The following is a 26633-nucleotide window of genomic DNA, read 5'->3' on the forward strand; positions in this document are numbered from 1 at the left end:
GTTAATAAATTTGATTTTCATTGATAATTTTTGTGTGATTTTGTTGTCAGCACATTCAACTATGTAAAGAACACAGTATTTAATAAGAATTTTTCATTCATTCAGATTTGGATGTGTTATTTTAGTGTTCCCTTTATTTTTTTGAGCAGTGTATTTAAATGTAGTTTTGTCGAGCTTTTTTGAGCAGTGTATTTAAATGTAGTTTTGTCGAGCTAAGTGTGTCCAGTGTTGGCTGATTTTAGGCTTGCGTGGGTTTAGCGTTAGCTTGGCTGGAGTGTGAGGTTAGCCCTCACGTTCATAGTATTCTCAGAGTATTTTATTCTCATGTGACACTGCTTGTAAATCACTTATGTCATTTCCAAGTCCTTCTTTACTTCCGTGTTAAAAAATCCAGACATTTGATTTAAATGCTGATGGTTAAGATGCATTTTCTGAACTCACTATATACATGTATAAAAACTGAATAATATGGATATTTCCTATGCCTTAATCGGAAATGCTATATTTAAATTTTTTAAATAGAATATGCTGTCTACATGACAAAGTAAATTAAATTATTCATCAAATTCTGAATATTGTCGTATTTGGAATATTAGTGTGCGTGTAAACATAGTCATTGGCGTAAGAACTAAAGAGGGGTGGACCAAGCGAAGAGCCCTGGGGCACTCCGACATCACAGCTGGAAGCTGGTGACACCGTATCCTTCATCCTCACACACTGATTTCTGTTTTTGTGGAAGGATTTGAACCAGAATAAAGCAGCAGAAGAAAAAATATATCCTGGCATTTGTATGAGAAGGATGATTAACTGTGTCAACGTTGAGAAACACACCGCACACACAGCTCCCTCCTTATCGAGTTCAACTGTCATATTTCCAACAAGCTAACAGTTGGCTGATGTAGTGTAGAGATTTAGTCTGAAACTGAACTGCATGGGGTGCAGAGTGAAAGGACTGTCTGTTGTGCTGCTACACATTTTCTGCTCCCTTTAGCATTACAGGAGGAACACTGGCAGGTCTGTGATTATTCATACAGGTTGTATCACCTGCTTTAAAAATAGGTGTAATTATAGCTGATTTCCAGGCTGCAGGATTTACCCTCTGATTAAAGGATGCATTAATAACTCCACCGACAAACTGGAGGACGACTCTTCTGTAGGAGTGTGATGTCGATTCCAAACACATCTGAGGCTTTTTAAAGAGCATATTTGTTTCTGTACAGCTGCTTCAGTGACATTCATTACGTTAAAACCTGGTCGTGTGTCATCCACTGATGAGGGAGTTGTAGGAGCATATTTTTTTAAACTCATGTACATGTAAACAGGATGTAATCATTAGGAAACCAGGTCAGTAAGCAGGTCACATTTCCCACAGTTTCATTCATAAAAACATGGAGACTTGAGTCTATATTTTCATCTTTGGCCACAAAACTGAATAGAATTTAAAGGGCCAGTGTGTAATATTTGGCATGCTTTATTGTCAATCTGAATCTGAATCTGAATATTCTACCCATTAATATGTTTATATAAGTGTATAATCGCTATAAAATAAAATTCGTTTGGTTTTCGCAGCCTTATAATTATGCTTTTATATATATATATAGCAAGGGCCTTGCTTTAGAGAGGTCGCCATCTTGCGCCGCCATGTATGTACGGCAGCCCTAGCAGACAATCCAGCCAGCCAGAGAATGCGTTTCGCGTGTATAAATGAACCAACGAAGACAGCGGAAGGAAGGAAGAAGGAGGAGGAAACAGCAGAGAGTGTTAGTAGTTCGTCGATGGAGAGTAGTGAAAAGTTTTTTTAGTTATAAAGTTTGCGAATGGACCACACTTACCACGCAACAGGAGAGAATGAACCCGAACCGCCATCTGCGAGGAAAAGAAGACGCAACTTCACTCCTTGTGATGCACCCTCTGCGGCGCTTTTCCTCCTGATGATATATCTCCCCAACGATGGTAGCAGTAGCACCGAATCCCATTCTGTGCATTCAGCCTCTCTTCTCGCCCGCTCAGCATCAAACACATGGAGTTCCTCATCTGTATGCTCCGGCTCAAACAGGTATGGCTCTGGGTCTGTGTCCGCTACAAGAAACTCTTCAAAATCGCGCGTGTATGGAGTGTGTATGGAGTGTGTGTGTTACGCTAGAAGAGTCAGAGTTTGGGACGGAGTCTTTTACCCCCTGGAGTGTTACCGGAGTTTCTGGAGTACTCAGATAAACGGGCCTTTTTCCCGAATGCTCCTCTGGTCTCCTGCTCGTGAGGGATTCATTACAATATCGTAACATGGTTTAGATTTCTAAATAAATATTCACCTCGTCGCTAGATAGACCTACTCCTGAAAAACTCGTGCGTAAGGCTTTTTGTCCCTACGAGGCCACTGTCATTTACCCGATGGGAGGGGTGAGCGAGTGAGCCCTGCAATCTAGAATTTGACCACTGATGTCACTGTTTTCAACCCATTTTACACACTGGCCCTTTAATAAAGCAAAAGATTTCAACATTATTTTTCATTACTTAAAATGAATTTTTGTCTCCAGAACTCACTGTTCTTATGTGTGATGCGGTTAGAGCATCTCTGTAGGACAAGCGTTTACGTTTTACATGAGGTCAACAAATCAATTAAATTATGTATTCAATTAATGATTTTCCTAAAATATACAAAGTAGGGCACAGTGAGTATTTATCCCTGAGTTCTGTCTGCTTAGTTTCTTCTCAGGCTCTGTGCGACCCATTGACCTCCACCAATCAGCCTGTGTGTAGCCTGAGAGGTGAAATCCAGGGCTAAAAACACCTGTACAAACATCTGGCCACATCGAGATAGTTTAGGGTCGCCTTAAAGAAGACACAGCAAACATTTTTATTTTTTATTTTTCTGCCCTAATAGCGCTAAAACTGAACTTTCCTCAACATCTGTACCAGACTTTAATATCTGTAACATCAGCAACAATCTGCGAAGATCTCTAACCTTTAAAGCATCTATAAATGTGAAACCCAAAATGTGGAAATTTAACGCCTTGCCATGGCCACACTGTTTGACGCAAGCTCAAAAGCTCCGCACTGTAGCCTCACCAGGGTCTTTAGATAATATTGCCCACATTTGAAGTTGATCGAGGGTAGAGCTTTAGGAGTTCAGTTAACTACAGCTCCTGTAAATGCCCTGAAAATGAATTAATGAATTAATAAATAAATGAAAAGGGTTAGGTTTATGATATGGCACCAAGGGATTTTTTTTTTTTTAGTCTTGGGATGTTACATGTGCCTCCCAAATTTTGTACGTTTACGAGAAACGTATCACGTGAGCAACTTTGTTGAAGTTTCGCTATTAAACCATGTTTCATGACCAAGCACGAGACCCATAAAATAAAATAAAATAATAATTTCACCAGTTTGGACGCGTATGCAATGGAACTCTATTAAAATCACTATATTTATTTTGTTTATATTTAAATGTTCAGTTTTTCTTGGCCTATTAAAATCTAAATAATATCTTTTTTTAAAAAAAATTTTTTATTTATTATTTACATTAGAATTTTCAGGTTTTTTTGGGGGTAGCCCTATTGAAATCACAATATTTATTTTATTTATTAATTGTATTTATTGAAATATCTATGTTTTTAAATTAATTTCATTTATTATTTAGATTTAGGTTTACAGCTATTTTTGGGTAGCCTTATTGAAAATGTAACATTTAATTTATTTATTGAATTTAAATTATCAGGTGATTATTTGGAAGCCCTATTATAACCACTATGTTATATGTATTTTATGTATTATTTATATTTAACCTTCAGGTTTTTTGTTGCACTGTTTTTCTTTTTATTTACAGTCAGTTTCTCTGCTTGTTTAATAAGTAATATAAAACAAAAAATTGTCTGAGAGAGGCAGATGGAGGGAAGAGAGGGTGATGATGATGATGATGATGATGATGATGATGATGATAGAGGAGAGTAAGAGACAGAGCAGGTGGGGGGGACGAATGTAAAACTGACCAACAGATGCTGAACGAGGACAAATCTGGACCCCCCCACCCACCCACACACACACACACACACANCAGTGCCTCTGAGCCAGGCACCAGCTGCTCTGACTGCAACAATCAGGACCTGGACTTTGTTAAGTCCAACATCAATAATCTGTCAGTAACATCTGGAACCATCTGGAACAACAATCACCACATGTGTTACATGAATGGATGTCTGCACCTCCAAAAACTGGTGTGACCAGTATAAACCAGTATAAACCAGTATAGACCAGCATCTGTCTGCCTAAGAAAATTCCTTAAAACTAGAAAAGTCAAAATCAAAAGACAGCAGTCTGTATCTGTCTCACCAGCTCACTGTAAACCAGACATTTCGGATGGTCTGAACCAGTCTGAACCAGTGATTACCATTTAAACTGGTAACTGATCCAAACCAGTTTATAAATACCTGTCTGCTGAGTAAACTAACCTTCTCCTTCCTTGTTTAGATTCGCTGGACGAAGACGGCGGGCGGAGCTTCTGACCGTCAGGGCGACTCATCGCTGCACAACGACACTCTGAAGATCACAAACATCAGCCGCCACCAGGGGGGGCGCTACTACTGCAAGGCTGAGAACGGACTGGGATCCCCCGCCATCCGGTCCATACGAGTCGACGTCTACTGTAAGAACACACACACAGATACACGGATACATATTCACACACACACAATGGAAAGTCATTAATCTGCTCTGACAGAGTTTGATGTGTGAGAGGACTCCTCTGTACATCTGAACGGTCTCTGATGATTGTAGACTGTAGAAAATCCTCTTTACAGATTTAATTTAATATAAATGGTTTGTTTAACTTCATTTTTCTTCTCTTGAAATGTAAACACTACATTTGGTGTCTGCATTATTATGTTTTTATCTCTGTGACAACTTGTTTTTTAAGCGAAAAGGATGAATATAACTTTTCAGTTCAGAAACAGTTAACTTAGCATAAAGACTGGAGGCCATGGAGTGTAAAGAGACCTGGATACAGTGTTGGAGGTTGGACCTCATTTGTTCCTATGAAAGGAGCCAAAATGGTTTGACTGCAGCGTTAACCCACTCTTACTCTAAAGTCAACCAATAGCGGGCCTTTGGCAGTGACTTCTTGCATCAGACACTGACGAAGAAAAAGGCATCCTTTCACGTTGGCATGTTAAGTTGTTATTGTTTACCTGTATTGTTAAGTACAGGTTAATGGGACGAAAGTAGTAGACGAAAGTAGTAGAAGCCGGTGTTCACTTTTCGTTTGATTTTAAAGTCAAACATAGTACGTTTATTTAGAAGGAGACTGAATGTACATTTCCTGTGAAAACAGAAGTGTATTTTGAAAACAGACAATGAATGTAACAGGCTGAAGTTGACACGGCGTCCCCGAACGTCAACAACCAACACACCCAGGGTACTTTGGACGTCATATGTGGACGTGGAAAGTCCATGACCAAACATATGTGAGCAGGTCAGAGTGAGAATGTGAAAATTACCTGGATTATCCAGGAATGTTACGCCACTATGGAAATTGGTTTCAAAGCCCAGTGCACTTCCTGGGGGCCTGCTGAAAACAGATGGAGTGGGAACAGTTAACAGTTATCTTAGCGTAGCATAAAGACTGACAACAGGGGGAACAGTTGGTTTATCTTAGCATAAAGACTGGAATAGGATGGAAACAGTTAGCTTAGCTTAACATAAAGACTGGAAACAGATGGAAACACTTAGCTTAGCTTAGCTTAGCTTAGCATAAAGACCAGAAACAGATGGAAACAATTAACTTAGCTTAGCATAGCATAAAGACTGAAAACAGGGTGGAATAATTAGTTTATTTTAGCATAAACACTGGAATATGATGGAAACAGTTAGCTTAGCTTAACATAAAGACTGGAAACAGATGGAAACAATTAGCTTATTTTAGCGTAGCATAAAGACTGAAAACAGGGGGGAATAATTAGTTTATCTTAACATTAAGACTGAAAACAGATGGAAACAACTAGCTTAGCTTAGTGTAGCATCAAGACTGAGAACAGGAGAGATAGTTAGTTTATCTTAGCATAAAGAGTAGAAACAGATGGAAAGTTAGCTTATTTTAGCACAAAGACCAGAGACAGATGGAAACAGTTAGCTTAGTTTAGCATAGCATAAAGACTGGAACACATGGAAACTGTGAGCTTAGCATGAAGACTAGAGACTGAGGCAAACAGTTAGCTGAACACAAAGGCTAAATCGATGGAAACAGTTAATTTATCTTAACATAAAGACTGGAAACAGATGAAAACGGTTAGTTTAGCAAAACGTCTGGAAACACATGGAAACTGTTATTTTATTCTGCTGCAAGTCAGAGTTGGAGGTTCATCAGTAACTCTGAACTGATTTAAGTCCCAGTGTAACTTCAGACTCTAAACTGGCAGGTAAATAAAGCTTAAGGTGGATTAAAGAACAGTCAGTAACTTCCTGCTGTTGTTTCAGTCAGCTGACGGTATTGAACCCTCGTTCTGTCCTCCTTGTGTCTGATTGTTGTTGACCTACATGTGTGGAGATGAAGCATCGAGCCCTGCAGAGCTGCGCTGGCTGATGAGAGGAGATGTTTCACCTTCATGTTTATTGTTGCAGCTGGGATGTAGAAGCTCCCAGTAATCCCAGTAAAGAAACATCCTGGAGGTGTTTTTATACGACAAAGCCGTCCCTCATGTGTGTCGCCTGAAAAGTTTCCTCCAAAAGTAACAAACAATACCTGCAAGCTGTGAGCGCTGTTGTGTAACAGCCATAATATCCTGGAGCTTGTTTCTTACTGGGATTACAGGGATTTAAGTGGTACCTGAACGCATCGCGGCTGAGTGTTTCCTTTAGGGCGCGGAGGCTTTTACACAACATCAAACTCCAGGAGGAAACAGAATAACTCATCAGCACTCCCTGAGCTGCGGCACATACAGCAGGAGACGCAGTGCATTATGGGAGGTTGTTTTGGCGACTTGTTTTTGGGTCGTGATGTGTTCAGTGTGCAGGTCGGAGTTTGACGTGCGCTCTGTGTGAAGTGGATTAGCGTCCATTAGCCTCTCTGCTGGCAGCAGCTTCATAACCGGACTCATTAACACGGCGACGTGCGATTGGTTGGCTGCCGTCAGCTGATTGGGGACCTTACTGTGTTTCCAGCCAATTAAAAAGCCCCTGGCTCCGCAGTAATTACCCCCACCGCAGGAACACTGACCCACTGTTCTGAAGAGATGAAAAACTGTAAATTCAGACAAACTTCAGCTGCCGCCGCCGTGTTTATCCAGAGAGGAGCCCGAGTGTTTATACATTTATATCTGCGGCACAGCGGGGGGGTTATGACTCTACAGTGCATTAGACTTCAGATCCTTTCTACTCCAAATTACACAGAAACTTTCCTCCTCTCATCTCTTCTCTCCCTCCTCCTTCCCCTCCTTCTCTTCCTTCCTCCTCTCCTTTTTCTCCTCTTCCTCCTCAGACCTGGACGACCCAGTGATCACGGTGCACCAGAGTGTCGGTGAATCGAAGGAGCAGTTCTACTTTGAGAGAACGGTGTTTCTCCGCTGTGTCGCTAACTCTAACCCACCTGTCCACTACACCTGGAGGAGGGGCAGGGAGGCGCTGACGCAGGGATCCGACTCCGGGGTGGAGATCTACGAACCCTTTTTCACACAGGTGAACAGACACACCTTCTGTTGTATTGTTATGTGAACTAGGGCTGGGCGTTGTGGACAAAAATTCAGATCTTGGTATAACTAAGTGGGCTACATGTGCAGTCCCCTGTTATTTTTGCAGGGCAGCAGGGCAGGTAAAAGAAGTTTGGAGGACCTGTTGGAGGTGAGCTGTTTGCAGAGGTGCAGTAAGAGCCTGTTGTCTGCAGCTCTTCATCAACATCTCACTGTGGCTGTTTCTGCTTTTACTCTTGTCTTGTCTTAATTGAAGAAAAGCTGCTAACAAAGTTCTGCTAATTCAGTAATAAACACATTCTAATTTCCTATAGATTCTTCACAATAAAAGTCCCCCATTATTTTGCTTTGTAAAGACTTTTATTGTGAAGCAGCAAAATAAGGAAATGTTGAGTTTTCGAACAGCAACTTCACACAACTTCTAATCTGGCAGATGGCGAACATGAAACAGTAAAATAAAGCAGATATCTAAAGTAAAAACAGGACGCAGGAGAGAAACTAAACTCCAAACCACAGAGATTCAGTTAGAAGCTACAGACGGGGGTTGTCGGGTGTTGGCTGTGGTTGGCGAGACATCACTGCTACCCACTTGAGGGCGGGGAGCCCGGTTTTTGGACCTACTCCAGAGCAGGTCCATCTCTGGTGCAGCTTGGCGTGTCTAAACTGATAATGGAAACGTAAATCAGCATGGCCCAAAGTGACAGTGGAAAAGGCCCACAGTGTTGTACGTGTGCTGCTGCAGTAACTTCATCCATCTCACATACTGATTAGCGTAGCACGTGAAACATATAGACCGATGTCTCACTGTAGACTACTGAACAGACAGATTAAACAGAGGAGCAGCTCTGTGTCTCTCTGAGTGTCGATGGAGAACTTGTGAGTGACTGATGGGGGCAGAGCTGTGCAGAGAGTGTGACAGAACTCTTGACCCTTGACCCTATATCGATATAAACAGTGTTGTCTAAATTTATATCTTGCGTGAAAATATATAGATAAATCGTACATAGTGGTTATGTTGCCCAGCCCTAATATGAACTGAGGGTCTGTGTTTATGTCTTTGTAACATTGTACTGGGACTCTCTGCACCTGTATCTGTATCTAGGAGAACTCCAGAGGTGAAGGAACCTGTCAGGAGTTTGGACAAAGACCTTCTGTAGCACAGGAGCTGATTAAATACACGTCATTTTGACAGAAACACAGAAACCTGTGACACTTTTTGGCGACAGAGAAAATGAACTTTTGCAGCCGTGAAGATTTTGTGTCTGTCACGTCTTTTCAGAAGTAATAAATCAAACTCTGAATTGATCTTAGTGCACCTCAAATGATTTGCAGATGGATTCATATCTCCTGAAGTTAGGTTAAAATTATCTGCAGTCATAGATGGCACACACAAAGATCCTCACATTCTGTTTTACTCAGACACTTTGATCCAAAACGACATCACAGTAAGTGTGTTAAAGGTCCAGCGTGTTGGATTTAGGGGGATATATTGGCAGAAATTGAATATAATATAATAAGGATGTTTTCTTTAGTGTGTAATCACCTGACAATAGGAATTATTATGTTTTTGTTACCTTAAGCAGGATTTATAATTGTGCGTCAGCTGTATGCAGAGCTTACAGATTAAACATGGCTTAATAGAGACAGTTTCAAACACAAGTACATAAATCAGCTTCACTATAACTCGCAGCATTCACAGACAAACACTTGTCTTTATCTGGACACATTTTCCCCACAAATACAACATGCTAATGTTATTAGCACAAGCCTATGGCATTTTACATTGTATAAATTAGCTTAGTGGATAGTGGAATTTTCCTCTACTCATATGAAGCCAGGGACAACAGCAACATTTAACAAAGGTAACATTACAAAATCTGGTTCCATTAAATCTCACAAGGTTCAGGGACAGTCGAGACAAGACAGTTGTTTTGTCAGTGTTCAAAGTCGGAACACCTTCTCACCACAAACGAACCGCACCAGAGTTCGTTTGTAACCGGACCGAGACCACCTCTTCAAGATGGTCTCGGTCCGGTTGTTTTGGTGCACACCTGAATGTGATTGCTGTGTTCACACCTGACCAAACAAGCCATACTGAGGGGGCAAACCAACTTGAGTTTGATTGAAGCAAACCAAACAGGACAGGTGTGAAAGCACCCTTAGAGTACGAGACATTTAACCACAACCACCGTCTTTTTTGATCTAACAAAAGTATTCTAGCATCTCAACCTTCAACAGGTGAACACCTGTGACCTCTGACCTGTGACTTCAGTATCATATAGGAACTGAAAACTCTTCTCAGCTGGAAAAATGTGAGACAATTGTGTGTCTTCCAAAACATGTTTGGCAAAACCGTCTGGCAAGCTCTCTGACTCTTGATTGCGAGCAGTGATGCTGGCGTGGTACTGGACTGTTGTGGTAATGAGGGAGTGAAGCTTCCCATTTACCAGTCGATGGAACCCTCAGCTGTTGTCCTGAGCTTTACATAGTGACAGAAGAATGCGATCATAGATGCAAGCAGCTGGAATGAGTCTCCTCTGCAGGGTGTCTGAGCTCAACCCTGGAGACAAGCTGAGGAGCTCAGATATCCGCAGGGTGCTCGCAGTCGAAAGGATGGTTCAATATCTGATCAGGATCCTGCTGGGCGCCTCCCTTTGGAGGTTTTCTGGGCACATGTAGCTGGTAGGAGACACTGGATGGATTATTTATTCCATCTGGTCTAGAAACACCGCAGGATCCTCCACGAGGAGCTGGAGGACGTTAGTCGTTAGAGGGACATTTGGACTACCTTGTGAGTGCAGCTCTGGATAAAACACAGGAAGTAGATGGAGAGACGTTCAGCTGTGTATAAACATAATTTCAAGAGAAACAGTTGGTGTTATGCAATCAGAAAAACATTTCTTCTCTCCGGTTTGTTTTCAAAGTCATTTTCAGAAACCGTCATCACAGCGCTCATGAGACCGGAGCTATTTTTAAATGTTGGCATCATATTGTTTCATATATAGCTCCACTAACTTCCTGTTATATTTACACAGACACACAACGTGGAGCTTTTTTACTTTGTCCAAACCACAAACTGTCAGAGACACAGGAACATTTCATGGTGATTTCTACTCTGTGTCTGAGAGTGACGTCTCGCTGTCTCCCAGGACGCCTCGTCCTGTTGAAGCTCCATCAGTTAAAGTCTGTTTCGTCTCAGTTTAACTCTCAGTGGATCTGCTTTATTAATGTCCATCAGTTGCCGACTGAAATAGCTCATAGTTTGATTTTTGTCCAATTTCTGCTTCACACAGACATCCAAACCTCGACGGGTTTATACCTCAGGTTTACTTCTATTTTTAGAAGATGAAAATGTCATCGATTCACCAAATTCTTTATATTATCTTTAGAATAAATCTTTTTAGTGACGTTCAGGCTTCATGAAGCAGCGGAGGAAGAGGAGATAAATAATAATGAATGATACTTTCACTCTTTATTTGAACATTTAATATATATTTTCATTTTAAAATCAATTTATTTGATCTAGATCCAGATATAACATCGTCCTTGTGAAGAAGATCCATTCATCCTGTTTCCTGGGGTCTTTCTTTTTCTCATTCCTCAGAGATAATGTCAGCAATTCCATCATACAGTATATAGTCTTTACTATTTCCCTCCATTATTTAAGACTGAGGTTCCTTTTCAGATTCAGATTCAGAATACTTAAATAGTCCCAAAAGGGCAATTCATCTCTAAAGCATATCCCAACCATGTAAGTAGAATAAATAAATAAATACATAAACTAACAGCACAGATCAACAACAACAGAAACCATGACCCCACTCCGACTCTCCCCAGAGGCTCCGTATATGTATGTTTACATGAGGAGTCAGGTGGAAACAACATTATAGACAAGAAAAAAACAATTCACATGATGTAGACGGGTGGAGGTTGGCTTTTTATACCAGTCTTTATTGCTTTTTGCAGGCAGCCAGGATTTAAACTGATACATTTCATCTTTTAGTACGACTTCTTCTATACAAGATACAGGGTGCATTTTACTTAGTGTGTAGTCCAGGGGCCAAGGGGCTAATTTTCACAAATTGGTATCACTTAAAGGGACCAAACAATTTTGGTATTTTTGACTTCCTCTATGTCTCTAGTTTACATTTTGGTATGATAGACCTGCCTATCTAGTAGCTTAATAAAAATGTTTGGATGATCTTTGGGTCCTCCCCAAAATTGAAAATAGTCAAAATTGAGGCTTCTCCAAAAGGGACAGTGTCTGCCTTATCACATGAATCTCGGGAAATAATTATCAGAATGTCACCAAATTTGGACTGAATGTTCACAGACAATTGTTGAACACAATGCAGCAAAGATTTCATCAGTACCTTGCTCCTTTTAAAAAATGTATACACCTAAACACACATGAATTATAGGCGGACATGGAATAAGGAATAAAAAAATCCAAAAGGCATGTGTTTGCCATTTTTAATGTAAATAAGCCAATCACCCCAATATTGCATTTATATGTACCAAAAAATGTACATTGTAATAATGAAATGTTATCTTAATAATTGATAATGCAGCTGCCCTTAAAAAGTACTGTTGCATGCAGTATGCGCAGAATCAGACCTACTTCCTCATAAAGTTATGCCCTGAACTTTGACCCTTTTGCTTTTATATCCGTTACCTTGGACATAAAACAAACGCCACTTACCAAGTTCACCAGAGACGAAGATCAACCTGGAGAGCTCTGCTGTTGTTACTTTGCAATGTGTGTAGTTTAACTTTAAAGTTATAACTGCAGGTGTCTGTCATTGTGATTTTTATAGTTATGTCCTTTTGTTTGTAATATTTCTGATTATATTGTTAACTTAAACAATTAATATTCCTATTTTTACTGTTCGACTGGTCATCAGGTACTTGAATGTGCTGTCATCTGTCATTGTGACTTCTGAGAACTGTCAATCAGTCAGCTGTCATCTGTTTGAGGCTCAGTCATTGTGAAGTATCGTCCGCTGAACAGAGGATTGTGGTTGCTGCAAAATCAGACCGGATGTAGTAGAACATCCTGGGTGTTTTTTGGCATACTGCGTTTGACATACTGTGTATTGGGACATACTGAATCTTTTTCTGGCATACTATATAGTATGTTACTACGGCTATTGGAACACACAGGCAATATTTTACTTACATCTACAAGAATTAACAGCACAGTCGCCGTCACAAAATGTTGGCATGAAACATTTCTGTAAACCATGAATACCTTACATTTGCATGTGGCTATAGCCCCTTTTACACTGCCTGTTAAAGGTGGGAATATCGTGCCGTTATGCCACCTTGCGATTTGGTATAAAAGGTAAGATCCCGGAATGCGTGACACAGTTGTCTCGCCACTGACCTGGGAACATAGGTAGTAACAGTGCTGAAACAGTGTTTGTATTATCGGGATATCTGGCAAGACAGGATCATGGGTAGCACAGGTGTGATGTTCTGATGACATATCATGTGTGCAACCCACCATGGAAGATTTAAAAAGTAGCTGATAGCAGTTAGCAGCTAACTCAAAGAAGGACAGCAGCTGAAAATTTCTGCAAATTTGGAAAACAGTGAGGTCCAGAGCTCCTTACCCTTCAAGCAGAGGTTGAGATCAGCCGCCATGTAACGGAGACAGTGGTGCAACTATAGCTCAGAGGCAGAGCGGGTCATCCACTAATCCGATGATCGAGGTTCGATCCCCAGCTCCTCTAGTTCTCATGTCGAAGTATCCTTGGCAAGACACTGAACTCCAAATTTCTCCTGATGGCTGATCCATCAGTGTGTCAGTGCAAGTGAGTGGTTACTGAGTGCCATGTATGGTCACCTCAGACACCAGTGTGTGAATGGGTGAATGTGGCATGTAGTGTAAAAGCCCTTTAAGTGGTTGACAAGTGCAGTCCATTTACCATAAACGATTGTTATTGACATTTTATGCCATTGTTATTTCTTATAAAGCTACGTTTATGTGTGCGTTACATGTCTCACAAGAGGCCGACGCTGTTGTGTTACATGTCACACCTCTTTTTATTCTGTGATGCCAACATGCTGCCACACACTGGAGCGGCATGATGCCGTCGCTGTTTGGTTCTGTGAAAAAATTCAAAGGTGGCATAAAGAAGGGACTTTGTAGCGGCTCTGTAGCGTAACCTCTGTGTAATATGGGCTTTTGTCACGAGGTGAAGGGGCTGGTGGATGGTGTGACACCTAGCGAGTCATTGCTGCGTTTCCACCGGCTTTTTAGCCACCAGATGTAGATTGTTTTTGCAGCAGAGACAGTGCCACAAAAAGCTTTTTACCGAGACATCTCTGCGTTTCCTGCTGGGATTAAACCATGCATTTTAAGCCAACACAAGAGATCTTTGTGCCTAAACCTAATCACATGTTAACCACAGCGTTGTTGAATCACAAGGTTTAAATGTGTCTGCTACATGATAACTTGCAACTGTGACATATCTGTGGTTTGTAGAATTGTAAAAAGCCAACATTTTGGTTGGTGATTTCAAACCCTGAGATGTCACTAAGGATTAGATGTTGTTACAATCTCCCAACATGTGTAAATCTTTTCACATGAAGAGAAGATGTATTTATGTACCCACGCACCCTCCAACACTGCAGGAAGTTATTTATTTTTGATGTGAGTCTTAATTTTTTAAATAAAATGACTACGACTACAAACTACTCAGAGTGAACTAAGGGACTTCTGCTGATTTTCTTACATCAGGGATTGTAGTTCTGTGGTGGTTTTTATTTTTACCTCCACATTTGATCTTTCTCAGCTCCAACACAGAACCTTGACCCTCTCCTGCTCCCTTTCTTGTTTTATTCTGTGAATTTAAATATTCATTGTGGATCCTCCGTCAGTGAGTTCAACAGTTTGAAAAAGCCAATCTGTCCTGTAGTTAAGCCTTCCTCCCCCTCCACCTCCTCCTCCTCCTCCTCCTCGTGTGGATTAAAAACCTCTGCAGATGGAGATTCCAGATTTGTCCTTTTTTAAATTTTGGCCGTGGTTTAGATTTAATTTGGAGCAAAGGGAAGCCGGCCAATCAGGCGGCCAGTTAGCGGGCTGTGTAATGCCGCAGCAGAGATAACATTCACGCCAGATTTGAACGCTGTCGACTGTAATGCCTTCAGCGTCGAGCTCGAGAACTTGTTAACCCCTCCCTCCTCGCTCCTCGCAGGCACTAATGAGGAACTTATCTCCTCCTTCTCATCATCATCATCATCATCCCCCCAAAAACTGGCCTCCATCTTTGCACAAACATCCCATTTAAATGTCATCTAATCTCATCTCATCTGTCCGTGAGGCGGAAGGCAGTGCAGAGGCTGCCAGAGGAGATAAGAGAGATTTGGCAGCGAGGTGGAGACATGAAGAGGAGGAGGAGGAGGAGGAGGAGGAGGGAGAGAGGGAGGAAGGAGAAGAGGAGGTGGAATGAGGGAGAAGACGAGGAAGAGGAGGATGAGGAGGAACTCAGGCTGGGACAGAATAGAGCTGATTGATCTGCTGAATATCTGCTGATTTCTCTCGATTTACATAAAGAACATCAAAAAGTCTGAAGTTTTAAACTGTGAGAGACCTTTTCTAAAGCTTGTACGGTGGCCCTGAAGTGCAAATCACAACACCTTTAGAAAAAAAACTAAAATACATTAACAGAAAAAAAAAGAAATAAAAATCGAAATATAGATTAATGATACTGTACTGTGAAGTAATTAAGCCAGAATAATCTCTCACTTTGTAACTCATGAATGTCTCAAAGGAAATCTTATTTATTTGTTATTATTATTTTATGTTTAATTCTACTAACTTTTAAATTTGATAAAAAAAAATTTGTTTACTTACTCACTACTGGTTTTATATTTTTAGTTATTTATTGTTTTATCCTGTTAAAGTTAAATTCATATTGAAATAATAACATTTATTATTTCAGTATGAATTTAAATTTCATTATCTTATTCATCTTATCTTTATACGTTGTTAAAACCAAAAAAGTGTCATTTTGATTTAAAAAACCCCAACTCTTTTTAAAGAGTGTCATGACAGCACTGAAAATGAGTTATAGAGCGACCATTAAAAAGAGAATTAAAGAAAGATAATTTATTTGTAATCAATAATTACAATTTATAATTACAGTTAATAATTACAAATAATTTATTTGTTTGCACTGGCTATTGTTTATGTCTTAGCCAGTGTAATTATTGAGAATGTATATACAAAGAAAATCTGATTATGATACACTGGTAAACAGATAACTTCAATGAACTTCAATTAATAAATTGAAATAAATTAAAAATCTTTTTGCAGAAATTTTAAACATCTGAATTAATTGTTAGTCATTAAGACATTTTAACAGTTGTCAGAGATACAGTATGGATGTATGGCAAAGATGCAGATTTTTAATTTTGTGCTATCGTTGTGAGGACATTTCTGCTTTATGAGGACATTTTAGTTAGTCCTCACTACTTCAAAGGACAGTTTGAAGGTTAAGACTTGGTTTTAAGGTTCAGGTTATGTTTAGGGTTTGGGTCCAGGTAAGGCAGTATGCCAGTCAGGGTCCTCACATGTATGACAAGACAAACGTGTGTGTGTGTGTGTGTGTGTGTTACAGGGTGAGACGAAGATCTTGAAACTGAAGAACCTTCGTCCTCAGGATTACGCCAGCTACACCTGCATCGCCTCCGTCAGGAACGTTTGCGGCATCGGAGACAAGAGCGCCCACTTTGGTCTCAACAACAGAACAGGTAACACACACACACACACACACACACACACAGTTCTTGAAGGCAAATATGAAGCCTCAAGATCTTTACTGCAATCACAAAGATCTGTGGTGAGATAAATTTGCTGTGTCGTCTGCCTGTTTGTTGGTTTGTTGGTCACTTATATAGATTTTGCTTTAAGCACAGCCCATCCTGCCTGTCAATACCTGATCAATCACCGTGTCTCCAATTCCCTTTGTGGTGAATCTCCCCTCTCCCCTGAGGGGGATCAAGTTAGCATTTCAACTCTTCAAAAGGCCTCTGTTCATAAAGTTAGGGATGCAGGATATTATCAGCACATCATCGGTATCGACCGATATTGGCTTTGAAATAAAATATTGGAATTGGCCAACATGCCGATTTTTGCCGATATGACAAACGGATATATATATGTTTTTTTTAGAAAAAGCGAGAGACGACTGGTTGCTCTGTGAAATCAGACATAGATAAAAACCTTGTGTTGGGTGCTCATGGAGAGCAGGAAACAACAGGATACACAGGAAGGCAATCCAGGCACTGCAAAAATATAGAAAATGAGGGAGGAAGTATTAAGAAGTCTTTATTGTAGTGGCTAAATCATTAAATGAGCCAACATGTTTCGACCACTGCAGGTCTTCATCAGGGCTTTAAAACACGTTTTTACATCTGTGTTACAAATTTCTTAAACCACCAAAATGTAAAACCACCCTGAGAAAACAAAAGGCTGTTAATTATTATTTTCCTTCAAATTTTAAAGGAAAAGTCTTAATAAAGGCAAATAAATCAGACAATTAAATAACAGCAACACGCAATGCAAACACAAATACATGGTTTTAAACCAGGGTATTACATCAGTAGGCCTACATAAATTAAAATGCTTATAAAAAACCAGGGAACAAGCCTACAGAAGAACGAGGTATATTCAATCAGAGGATTCGAGGAGGAAAGTTGCACAATATATGGATATATCTGTATCGGTGCCAGTTATCGGCCAAATGAGTTGCTTTATATCAGCATATTGGATATTGGCAAAAAATCCATTGTTGTGCATCCCTAATAAAGGTTTCCTAATAAGGGATCAATCACTTCTCTCGTCTTCTCCAGCCAGTACTTCAGGGTCAATAGATATCTGTCCCATCCTGGTATTTACGTCCTCATTGCTGAGCACTGGGAACACAATGCAGGAAGGAGTCCACTCAGGAGTGTAACACACGAACATCTTGGCAGTCACACAGTGTGTGAGTGTGTGTGTGTATTACTCAATCGTCCCTTACAGCTTCACTTATTCAAACAAAGACAACTTTATGTGCTATATGAACTCAATACAGGATGTGATTGCAGATACTCAGCTGTACAAACACTCTATCTACACACAGTTGATTACAGGTCTTATATCGGTTTATACCACACTAGTTTTGTTACCTTACTGTTAGTTTTTATATTTTGTACCTTACTGTTATCTAGTTTTATACTGAATTTATATTCCTGTATTTTGGGTTTTATATTTATATTTTATATTTGCATTTGCTTTCTGCTATGTCATTTTACTCCTTGAACACTGCACATGTAGCTCCTCTCACAGCAACACAGTCACAGGTCGGTTCTCTCAAACAGGCGTCTATTCGGGCATGTCTGTCTCTCTGAAGCATCTCCTCCTTGTCACACCGTGAAAACTATTTTTAAGAATAAACAGAGAATGGATCAATACAGTGTACGAAATGTAACATGACAGAAGGGAAAACAAAATGGCAGACGATAATGAGAAACAAAGTGAAAAGAAAGAGTTCCCCAAAGCTCTTAAAGTTCTCCAAACGTCTCTCTGACTCTTTCTGACCTTCCACTTCAGCCTCAGACGCTTACGAAACAAAGGTCGAGGCTAGCGAGACATTCTCAACATCGTGCTTTACACTGTCCCGCAGTAAATTCTGCCATAGCAGCACACCTGACAGTGTATAAATAAAGATGAGTTAACAATGAACTCAATACCTTGGTAGCTTCAACCTCTGTAATCATGTCCACTTTACCCTTAATACATCAACTTAGTCATATGAGATTTACAATTAAACCTTGATGAATTAAACTATTTCTCCATGTATTCATGAAAATATGAATTTTGTTTTGCTTCGTGCACATTTTAAACTAAACATTTTTAAACAGCATTAACAGCATGCTTTGTATCTGCACTCCTCTAACTTTGTATTTCCTCTGTATGAATAAAGTTACTGGAAACTGTTTTGAAGAAATTACAATCTCTATGATAATTTGAATTAATCAATTGAACTTAAAATTGATGTTTTTTCCCCTCCTAAAATTTATTCACTCAGTCATCAGGAAATACTGTGAGCTGGATAATGTGTGAAGGCGGGTGAAAACAAATTAAAATAAAAACAAATTAAATAAAAAAACACTTTTCTTGTAACTGAAAAAATAATAATTCAAGTCAAGTACATCTTTACTGTCCTTTTATGTTTATTTATTTTCTTTCCTGTGAAACACTTTCTAAAGTTTGTGAAAGAAATTAAATAGATGAAAACAAATTTAAAAAAAAAATACACACGCCGAATTGAAATTACTTTAAATCAAATTCAGGGCGAGAAAAGAAGTCTAAATTATATTTCTAATTAAAGAAGTTGCACTTTATGATTAAAAAACTTTCAGGCCTCCTTCGTCTCCTGTTTTGAAATTATTGTTTTTTTAATTGTATGTACTTTTTTTAATTATTGTGCAAGTTAACTAAACCAATTATGACTCAGTGTTTTATACACTAAATTAAAGTTTTGCTTCATCTCATGCTGAGTAAGTCCAAACTTTTACTTTGTACCTCATAATTTTGACTCACCATGAGTTTGTTTTATTATCATAATTCCTCGTCATCAGTTTTATCTTTTCCCTGCAGAAACCGACGTCCATACTTGAGTTAAATTCTTTGTCCCTGTATTATGTCTTTAATCTGTCTCTGTACCTGTGCTGTGTGTACAGTTGGCTGAATGTAAATCATAAATAAATCATCTTCCTCTCTGAGCTCGGACTGCGGCTCTCTGACCTGTACAGTAGATCCTGCCGCCCCGCCCCGGGGGCTGATGGGATTTACATGATGTCAGCTTAACAGAGGTCGACTCAGCTATTTTTATCTCCCTCATTATTATTTCTGCATTTAGCTGCTTTTCTGCAGCTCGTCATGTGCAGCTGGTGGAGGCAGCGAGTCACTCTGCAGCTTTTTATTTCTCTCTGGAAGCTTTTAAACTCTGACTCTGCAGCTTTCTGGATTATTTACACAGGATGACAAATTTAAAACCTTTTAAAACGTAAAAAATGTATACATTAGTCTGGGAGAAATCCCATGATTCACCTGCATATGAACTGAACTGACCAACAAGACTTCTAGGAATTGAATCTTTTATTTTTTATTTTTACAGAAAACTCAGATAAGAATAATTATCAACACTGTGCTTTGGGTTTCAAGAGAGAGGAACATAATAAATCACTCATTTTGTGAGTTTTTTAGGGCCCCTAATAGTCAACCAAACATTAGTCGATCAGAAAGGTCATTAGTCTGCAAGATTTCATCGGTCGCTTACTCGCAGAAAAAAACTAAAACAAAAAGAAAGGTGAAGCTCTATCAGGAGTTGCACCTTGTCAAAATAAATCCAAACCTATATGACTGGACCATGTGTGACTTTAATTTGAAAGGACAGACACAGGAAGTGTCCACGCTCAGCAGTCAGACAGGAGTCAGGTTAATTTCCAGGGCTGGTACCTGCGGTTATTCCACAGGCTAGTTAATAACATGTCAGGCAGGAAATCCAAAGTGTGGGATCATTTTGAGAAGGTGAAGGACGAACCCAAGGTGATATGTAAACTCATCCTCATTGGTCGACTACAAACATGACGTATCATCTGAAACATGGAAGTAGCTACATGCCCATTAACCCACAGCGTCATTAACAGGCGGCTCGCTCAGTGTGTGACGTGCACTTGTAGATAAAATATAGGCCTATATTAATGAAGGTTCATTAGTACGGTTTTGTATTTCTCTGTAATGTAGCACAGTGTTAACAATGTTACTGATACTATTCTTTCTCACACCTTCAACTCGGATCACCAAAATATATCATTTATTAATTACATTCATATCAGAAACATGCAGGAGACTAGTTGACTAATGGACCTAAATGACGACTATTGGTCGACTAGGAAGATTCTTAGTCGTGGGGCAGCCCTAGATTTAGAATAACTTTAAGAATGATGAATTTATGAAATAGACTGGTTCCATAAATCATTGTGGCTGTTTGAAATGCAAAAACTTTGAAGCTCAATATATTTTAAAAGTGCACATAAAATCTTTAAATTATCATTAAATCAACAATTTTGATGGTTGTTATATAAAAATAAAACTCACAAATGATTATAAACAGTAAAATTTGGACACAGGACAGAATGAAAATGCAGTGACAGAAGAATTACGAATCAACAACGTGTGAAGTCGATTAACACAATAAAAGTGACCTCCTTCATCCTCCCCTGCAGCTCCTCCTGCCATTAAGCTCCTCCTGGACGACCCCCTGGTGGTGAACCCGGGGGAGACAATCACTCTGGTGTGCGTGGCTTCGGGCGGAGATCCTCCTCCCTCCCTGATGTGGATGAGGCCAGGAGGGGAGGAGCTCCCGAAGAGAAGTGTCGTCAACGCCGGCACGCTGACCGTCCCCGCTGTCACTGTAGATGACGGTGGCGCCTACAGCTGCGTGGCATCCAACAACGTGGGGAACCCCGCCAAGAAATCCACCACCATACTGGTCAGAGGTACGACATCAACATTTAAACTTAACTGAACAAATGTTATTTAATGGTGACCTGCTGTGTGTCCCCATATGGGTGGTGAGTCCTCATAAAGTGGTGTGTTTACACTTGTCCCCACAATGTAGTAATACAAGCACAGACAATTTTCACTCTAATTCAAGTGGCAGTGTGCCTCTAAACTGAGTGTTTTTAGTGAGACGTGATCTGTTCCAAACCATGGTGGTTTTTGTGCCTAAACCTAACCACACCTTCATCATGGTGTTGTGAGGTACAAATGCTACATATCCGTGTTTTGCAGAAATCTACAATTAGAACATTTATTCTGGTGACTGGTTTAAGATGCTACAGGAAAACTGCTCAATCATACCTACATCAGTGGTTCTATTAGTCCAGTCATGTCCAAAGTCCAGCTCAGGGGACAATTATGGCCCTCAGACCAATTTTAAACGGCCCTTATTAACACCTAACACCAGGTGTTCCTGTTAGGTAGCAGACATGGTCACAGTAAAGAAGCATCAAATCAATAACAAGGGCCCCTGTGATTCAGGAGTTGTGGAAAGTTGAATACTTTTTCACTAAAAATTTGTCCATTGTATGTATTTTTTTCAATAACCCATATGATGCGGGAGGCAGCTGGCCCTCAGGTATTCTCACATTATCTAATCGGGCCCCCATTCAAAACAGTTTGGACACCCCTGCATTAGTCCAAAGCGCTCTTGGCTCAGACACATTTTCTCTCTGGACTGCATGTGCCAAAATTGTATTTACTTTGAATGGTGTCGGACATCCAGTTGTCTGTTTGCTGAAGCCACTCATAACACGTCTGATCGTCATTCGGTCCATCAGCAGCTGCTGTACAACTCCATCCTGATGGATATGCCCCCACAGTGGAAGCCCATGTCCAAGATATTTTATCATTAATTATATTCAATTTAAAAAGCAGTTTCCAAACTATCCTGGGAAATTGTTGGTCTTTCTCAGCCTGTCCACGCTATTGATTAACTCCTGCTTTCACAAATATCTTCCCAAGTTTAGCTGCCCCATGAGCAAACCCTGACCCTGGCACTGTGATGAAATGACGTTATCATGTCAGATCAGAGGAATCAATTAGTTTTGCATGCTATTAACATCTGTTTTCATATAGCCTCTGACAGGCACTTTATCATATGCTGTTTATAATCAAAAACAAATGCCCATGAGTTATGATAAAATAGCCGCAGCACCCTCAGCACCTACGTGTGCCCAGGGGTCCAGGACGTGCCCAATGACCGGAGGCAAAGGAAGCCTTTACCTCTAACTTGCTTTTGTTTTCTTACACCCAACAATCCAAAACCCAACAATATTCTTTTATTTATTTATTTAACCTTTATTTAACCAGGCAAGTCATTAAGAACAATTTCTTATTTACAATGGCGGCCTGGCAAAAGGCAGAGCCTCTTGAGGGAAGGGGGATGGAGGGTTGAAAAGGAATATCAAAAGTTAAGAAAAACAAAAACAAACAAACAACAGTTAAAACAACAACAACACAAACATTTACAACGCACTTACCACTGACAAACAATCACAACATATTAAAGATGGGCAACATATGACACATATGACAACAAATATTAACAGACCAAGTGCAGTATTTGTTTTGGGTACTTTCAACAGAACATGGTGAGCAGAACGGGTGTTGTAAACAGCAGTTGTAGTTTGCAGCAACTGACACAGGTAGGGGGGTGACAGACCAAGAAGAGTTTTGTAGATAAACATTAACCAGTGAATGGCGGGTGTGTAAGGATGGCTAGTTGACAGAGGAATATAGAGTGCAGTGGTGTGTTTTGAAAGGGGCGTTTGTAGCAGAACGGATCGCAGAGTGATAGAGAACATCAAGTTTCTGAAGTGTACCCATTCTATTTACTGCCATGTATGACAAAGAAAAACCACCACTCCTCACATCTGAGGACATGAAACTTGTGAGCATTTTGCCTCCACGCTGGCGACAGCCACGGCCGAAGCCATTATTTTTTTGGGTTGTCCATCCGTCCCATTCTTGTGAACGCGTTATCTCAAGAACAAATGTTCACTCGGTCTCAACGAAGAACTGATTAGATCTGCTTGTCAAGGGTCACTGTGACCTTGTCTGTCTCATTCTTTGGAATGCGATATCTAAAGAACAGCTTGAGGGAATTTCTACAAATTTGGCACAAACATCCACGTTGAGTCACCGATTTCAATTTTGTCATCAAAGGTCAAAGATTCAGGTCAATGTGACCTCATCCATCTCAGTCTTGTAAACGCAATATCTCAAGAAAACTGTATGGGATTTTTAAATTTGACACAAACATCCACTCGGACTGAAAAATAAACTGATTAGAATTTGGTGATAGAAGGTCAAAGTTCAAAGGTCACTGTGACCTCACAAAACATAATAATACAAACATGATAATTATGACACAACTTCACACAAATGTCTAACAGGATAAAATAATGAAGTGACGACATTTCCACATCCAAAAGGTTAAAGGTCAAATTCACTGTGACATCATAAAATTCTGCATAAAACACTTTTCTGGTCATTATTCAGCGTCATATCTCAGGAACAGAAGGGGAGACATTTGGCCAGATACTGAATTTGTGACTCTAATCTTGGGTGTCCGCCCTAATTTCTGATTGGAGCTCCTTGGTAGCCAAATGTTTACAGCTCATGCCATATAACAACCCCGCTTTGATTCCAGTCAGTAAACTTCGTTGCATGTCATACCCTTGACTCTCGCCCCATTTCCTGTTTGCCTCTTCCCTTTCAACTATCTGATACTCGCAAAAAATACCAAAAGGATTACTGATTGATTTTCTGCTATTTGACTAATTGATTCATCGACTAATTGTTGGCTGTTTTAGTAGAGCAGATGGTGTCTCCCCCTCTCTGTGACAGCAGGCTTTTCTTTCTGTCTCGTGTGCGCATTCAGACACTGCAGACATTGTTCAATCTTTTTCATTTGAAGCTTACTGAACCCTTCAGGGGCAACACGAGTAACCAGCACTCTGGCGCTGCCTCGACTTGTCATGATACAACACTTATTTGGAGTGTTGACACGCTTCAACTCTTCAGAAAAACAGCAGTTTCATCACGTTCTCACTCCGACTGCTGCAGCTTCACTGCCTCTTTGTCTGTATGATGCTTCAATGATGTGAAGCAGATGTGTGCTGCACTTGATTTCTGTTATTTTTGGTGAGAGTTAAGGTCCTCTGGGATTTATTTGCAGCTCTGACGGTCGTCTACCTGTTGAAAGGTGTTTTCTCTCTGTCGTCTTTCCTTTGTGTTTCTGTCTGTGGGGTTCTAACAGTGTTTCAGGTGAGTCCTCGGCTTTAGTTGCTGCAGGTACAAAGACACATTCAGGTCTTTACTTGTAGTTCTGAAGGTACAAGCTGCTGCAGAATAGACCGGAATAGATCCGACACATCCACAACAAACACAGCGTTTATCTGTGTCTGTGCAGAGACGTTAAGCTCTCAGATTATTTCAGTCTTTACTCCTCTGTGCGGCGTGTCGTCGTTTCCTGCAGCGTCATGAAGAAGCGTCCTGAACATCATCAGCACTTTGCGGAGTTTTGACGACGTGTCATGCTTCGAGTCTGAGAGGACGAGAGGAAAATCAGCAGAGCGCACTGAGAGATAACGTTTGGTTTCAACTCTGTTCCTGTTCGTCGTAAAACAACAGCAGGAAGACAGAAAGGTGTCATGTCACACACGTTGACAGCCTGTTATTCTTTGAACAAGATTCTCTAAGGATGGAAAATTATCATAATACGATCAAGTCACTACTCGAGTCTATCAGCACTGTACTTTGCTATATTCTGTATATTCTAAACACACAAACAATATGTTTAAATCTGTTTATTCACTCAGTTCTTCCATTCTGTCATCTCATGTTTAAGATACATGCATGACTGCATGACACAAATAAATAACCTTAAAACACAATCTATATAGATGATGAGCCGCTGTTACACACTGAATTAAACAGGGCTGTATTCAACCAAAGAAAATCTGCACGTTATCTCTAGTTTAACAAAATTGCCGCGTTGCACTGAGCGCACTCACACTAAAGTGTTATTAAGTTACTGATATTACAAATACAAATGATCTTGCTTTTATTTTTTACTGCTTACAATCAATAACTCAGGTGCAACATCAGTATTGTTAAACTGTACAATATCTATACTTCCATCTGTCAGAAAGGTAAAATCAGTCATTCAGTCTGTCTCTTTATTATATTCTGCTTCTTTTCAGAATCAAAAATACTTTATTGATCCCCATGGGGAAGTTATGAAAAAATAAAGTTTCAATTCCACTGTGAAAAAGCAAACCAGAACTCTCTGTAGTTGTATGTTCAGAGGGCGCAGCTCAATAATTTGTCAGATAAAATAAAAAGTACAAAGAAAACTAAGTTGGTAAAAAGTAAGAAAAATAAGAAACTATCACGAGCAACTGCAACAGTCTGAACAGATGCTGACAAAGTTTTCCTTTGAGGACATAATTTATGGTTGAAAAGAGGTAATAAATCGTTATATATTTAAAATCACAATAATATTGACTTAATCATGACGTATCGTGAAAGTGACAGGACACTGTAGGGTTGATGATGTCATGTACAACATATTACTAATGTTAAACATCTCTGGAATGAGAGACTTACTATTTTTAGCCCAGTAATATTAGCCATCTTTCCACTCCACCAATCAACACATTCTCACTCTTCACACATCGACGTTCGGTCATTGACTTTCCACGTCCAGATATGACGTCTAAGGTACCCTGGGTGTGTTGGTTGATGACGTTCTGGGACGCCGTGTCAACTTCAGCCTGTTACATGCATTGTCTTCTTTCAAAATACACTTCTGTTTTCACAGGAAATGTACAGTTTGCATAGTCTCTTTCAAAATAAAAGCACTAAATCGGTACAACACTGCAAATTGGTGTTTTTTCTTCAACAACAAAAAAACATGGTTGGGTTTCAGAGAAAAGAACAAGGTTTGGCTGAAGAATCTTACAGGACATGAACACTGCTCTCTCGGGTGAAAGTCAGTAGACCTTTTTAGATAGGAATTGTGCAAATTTGCAGGAAAGCCCAATCAGTCTTTTTTCAGCATTGGCAGTATAAAAACAAAATCGGGGAGTGCAGCAAAATGCCGCCTACCTACTTTTGTTAATACAGAATGCGCCTTTTTCGGGGCAATGGGGGGCGTGAGCAAGTAACAAAACGTGTAGTTTAGCTTGTGACGTAAACAGTGACGTGGGAGGGAAGCCGCGGCTGGTCAGTCCTTCGGCAATTCTCTTGTAAGTCTCCCCGTTCTTCACCGTCCCCGTCATCTGACGGTTAATGGCCTCTTCGTTTGCGAGGACAAGGAGGGCGCGCAATTC

The 26633-nt window shown here is 40.0% G+C and overlaps 1 protein-coding gene across 1 annotated transcript in view; it reads left to right on the forward strand.

The window, feature by feature from the left end:
• The window catches only part of mdga2a (MAM domain containing glycosylphosphatidylinositol anchor 2a), a 142099-nt gene that overhangs the window by 61842 nt on the left and 53624 nt on the right, over positions 1–26633 (forward strand). Inside the window, exons 3-6 of the mRNA XM_050062290.1 lie at positions 4465–4639; positions 7466–7662; positions 16301–16433; positions 20958–21230. Of these exons, the coding sequence (XP_049918247.1) occupies positions 4465–4639; positions 7466–7662; positions 16301–16433; positions 20958–21230 (778 nt within the window). The remainder of the gene's footprint in view (positions 1–4464; positions 4640–7465; positions 7663–16300; positions 16434–20957; positions 21231–26633) is intronic.

The sequence above is a fragment of the Epinephelus moara genome, chromosome 14 (assembly GCF_006386435.1).
Source record: "Epinephelus moara isolate mb chromosome 14, YSFRI_EMoa_1.0, whole genome shotgun sequence".
NCBI lineage: Eukaryota > Metazoa > Chordata > Actinopteri > Perciformes > Serranidae > Epinephelus > Epinephelus moara.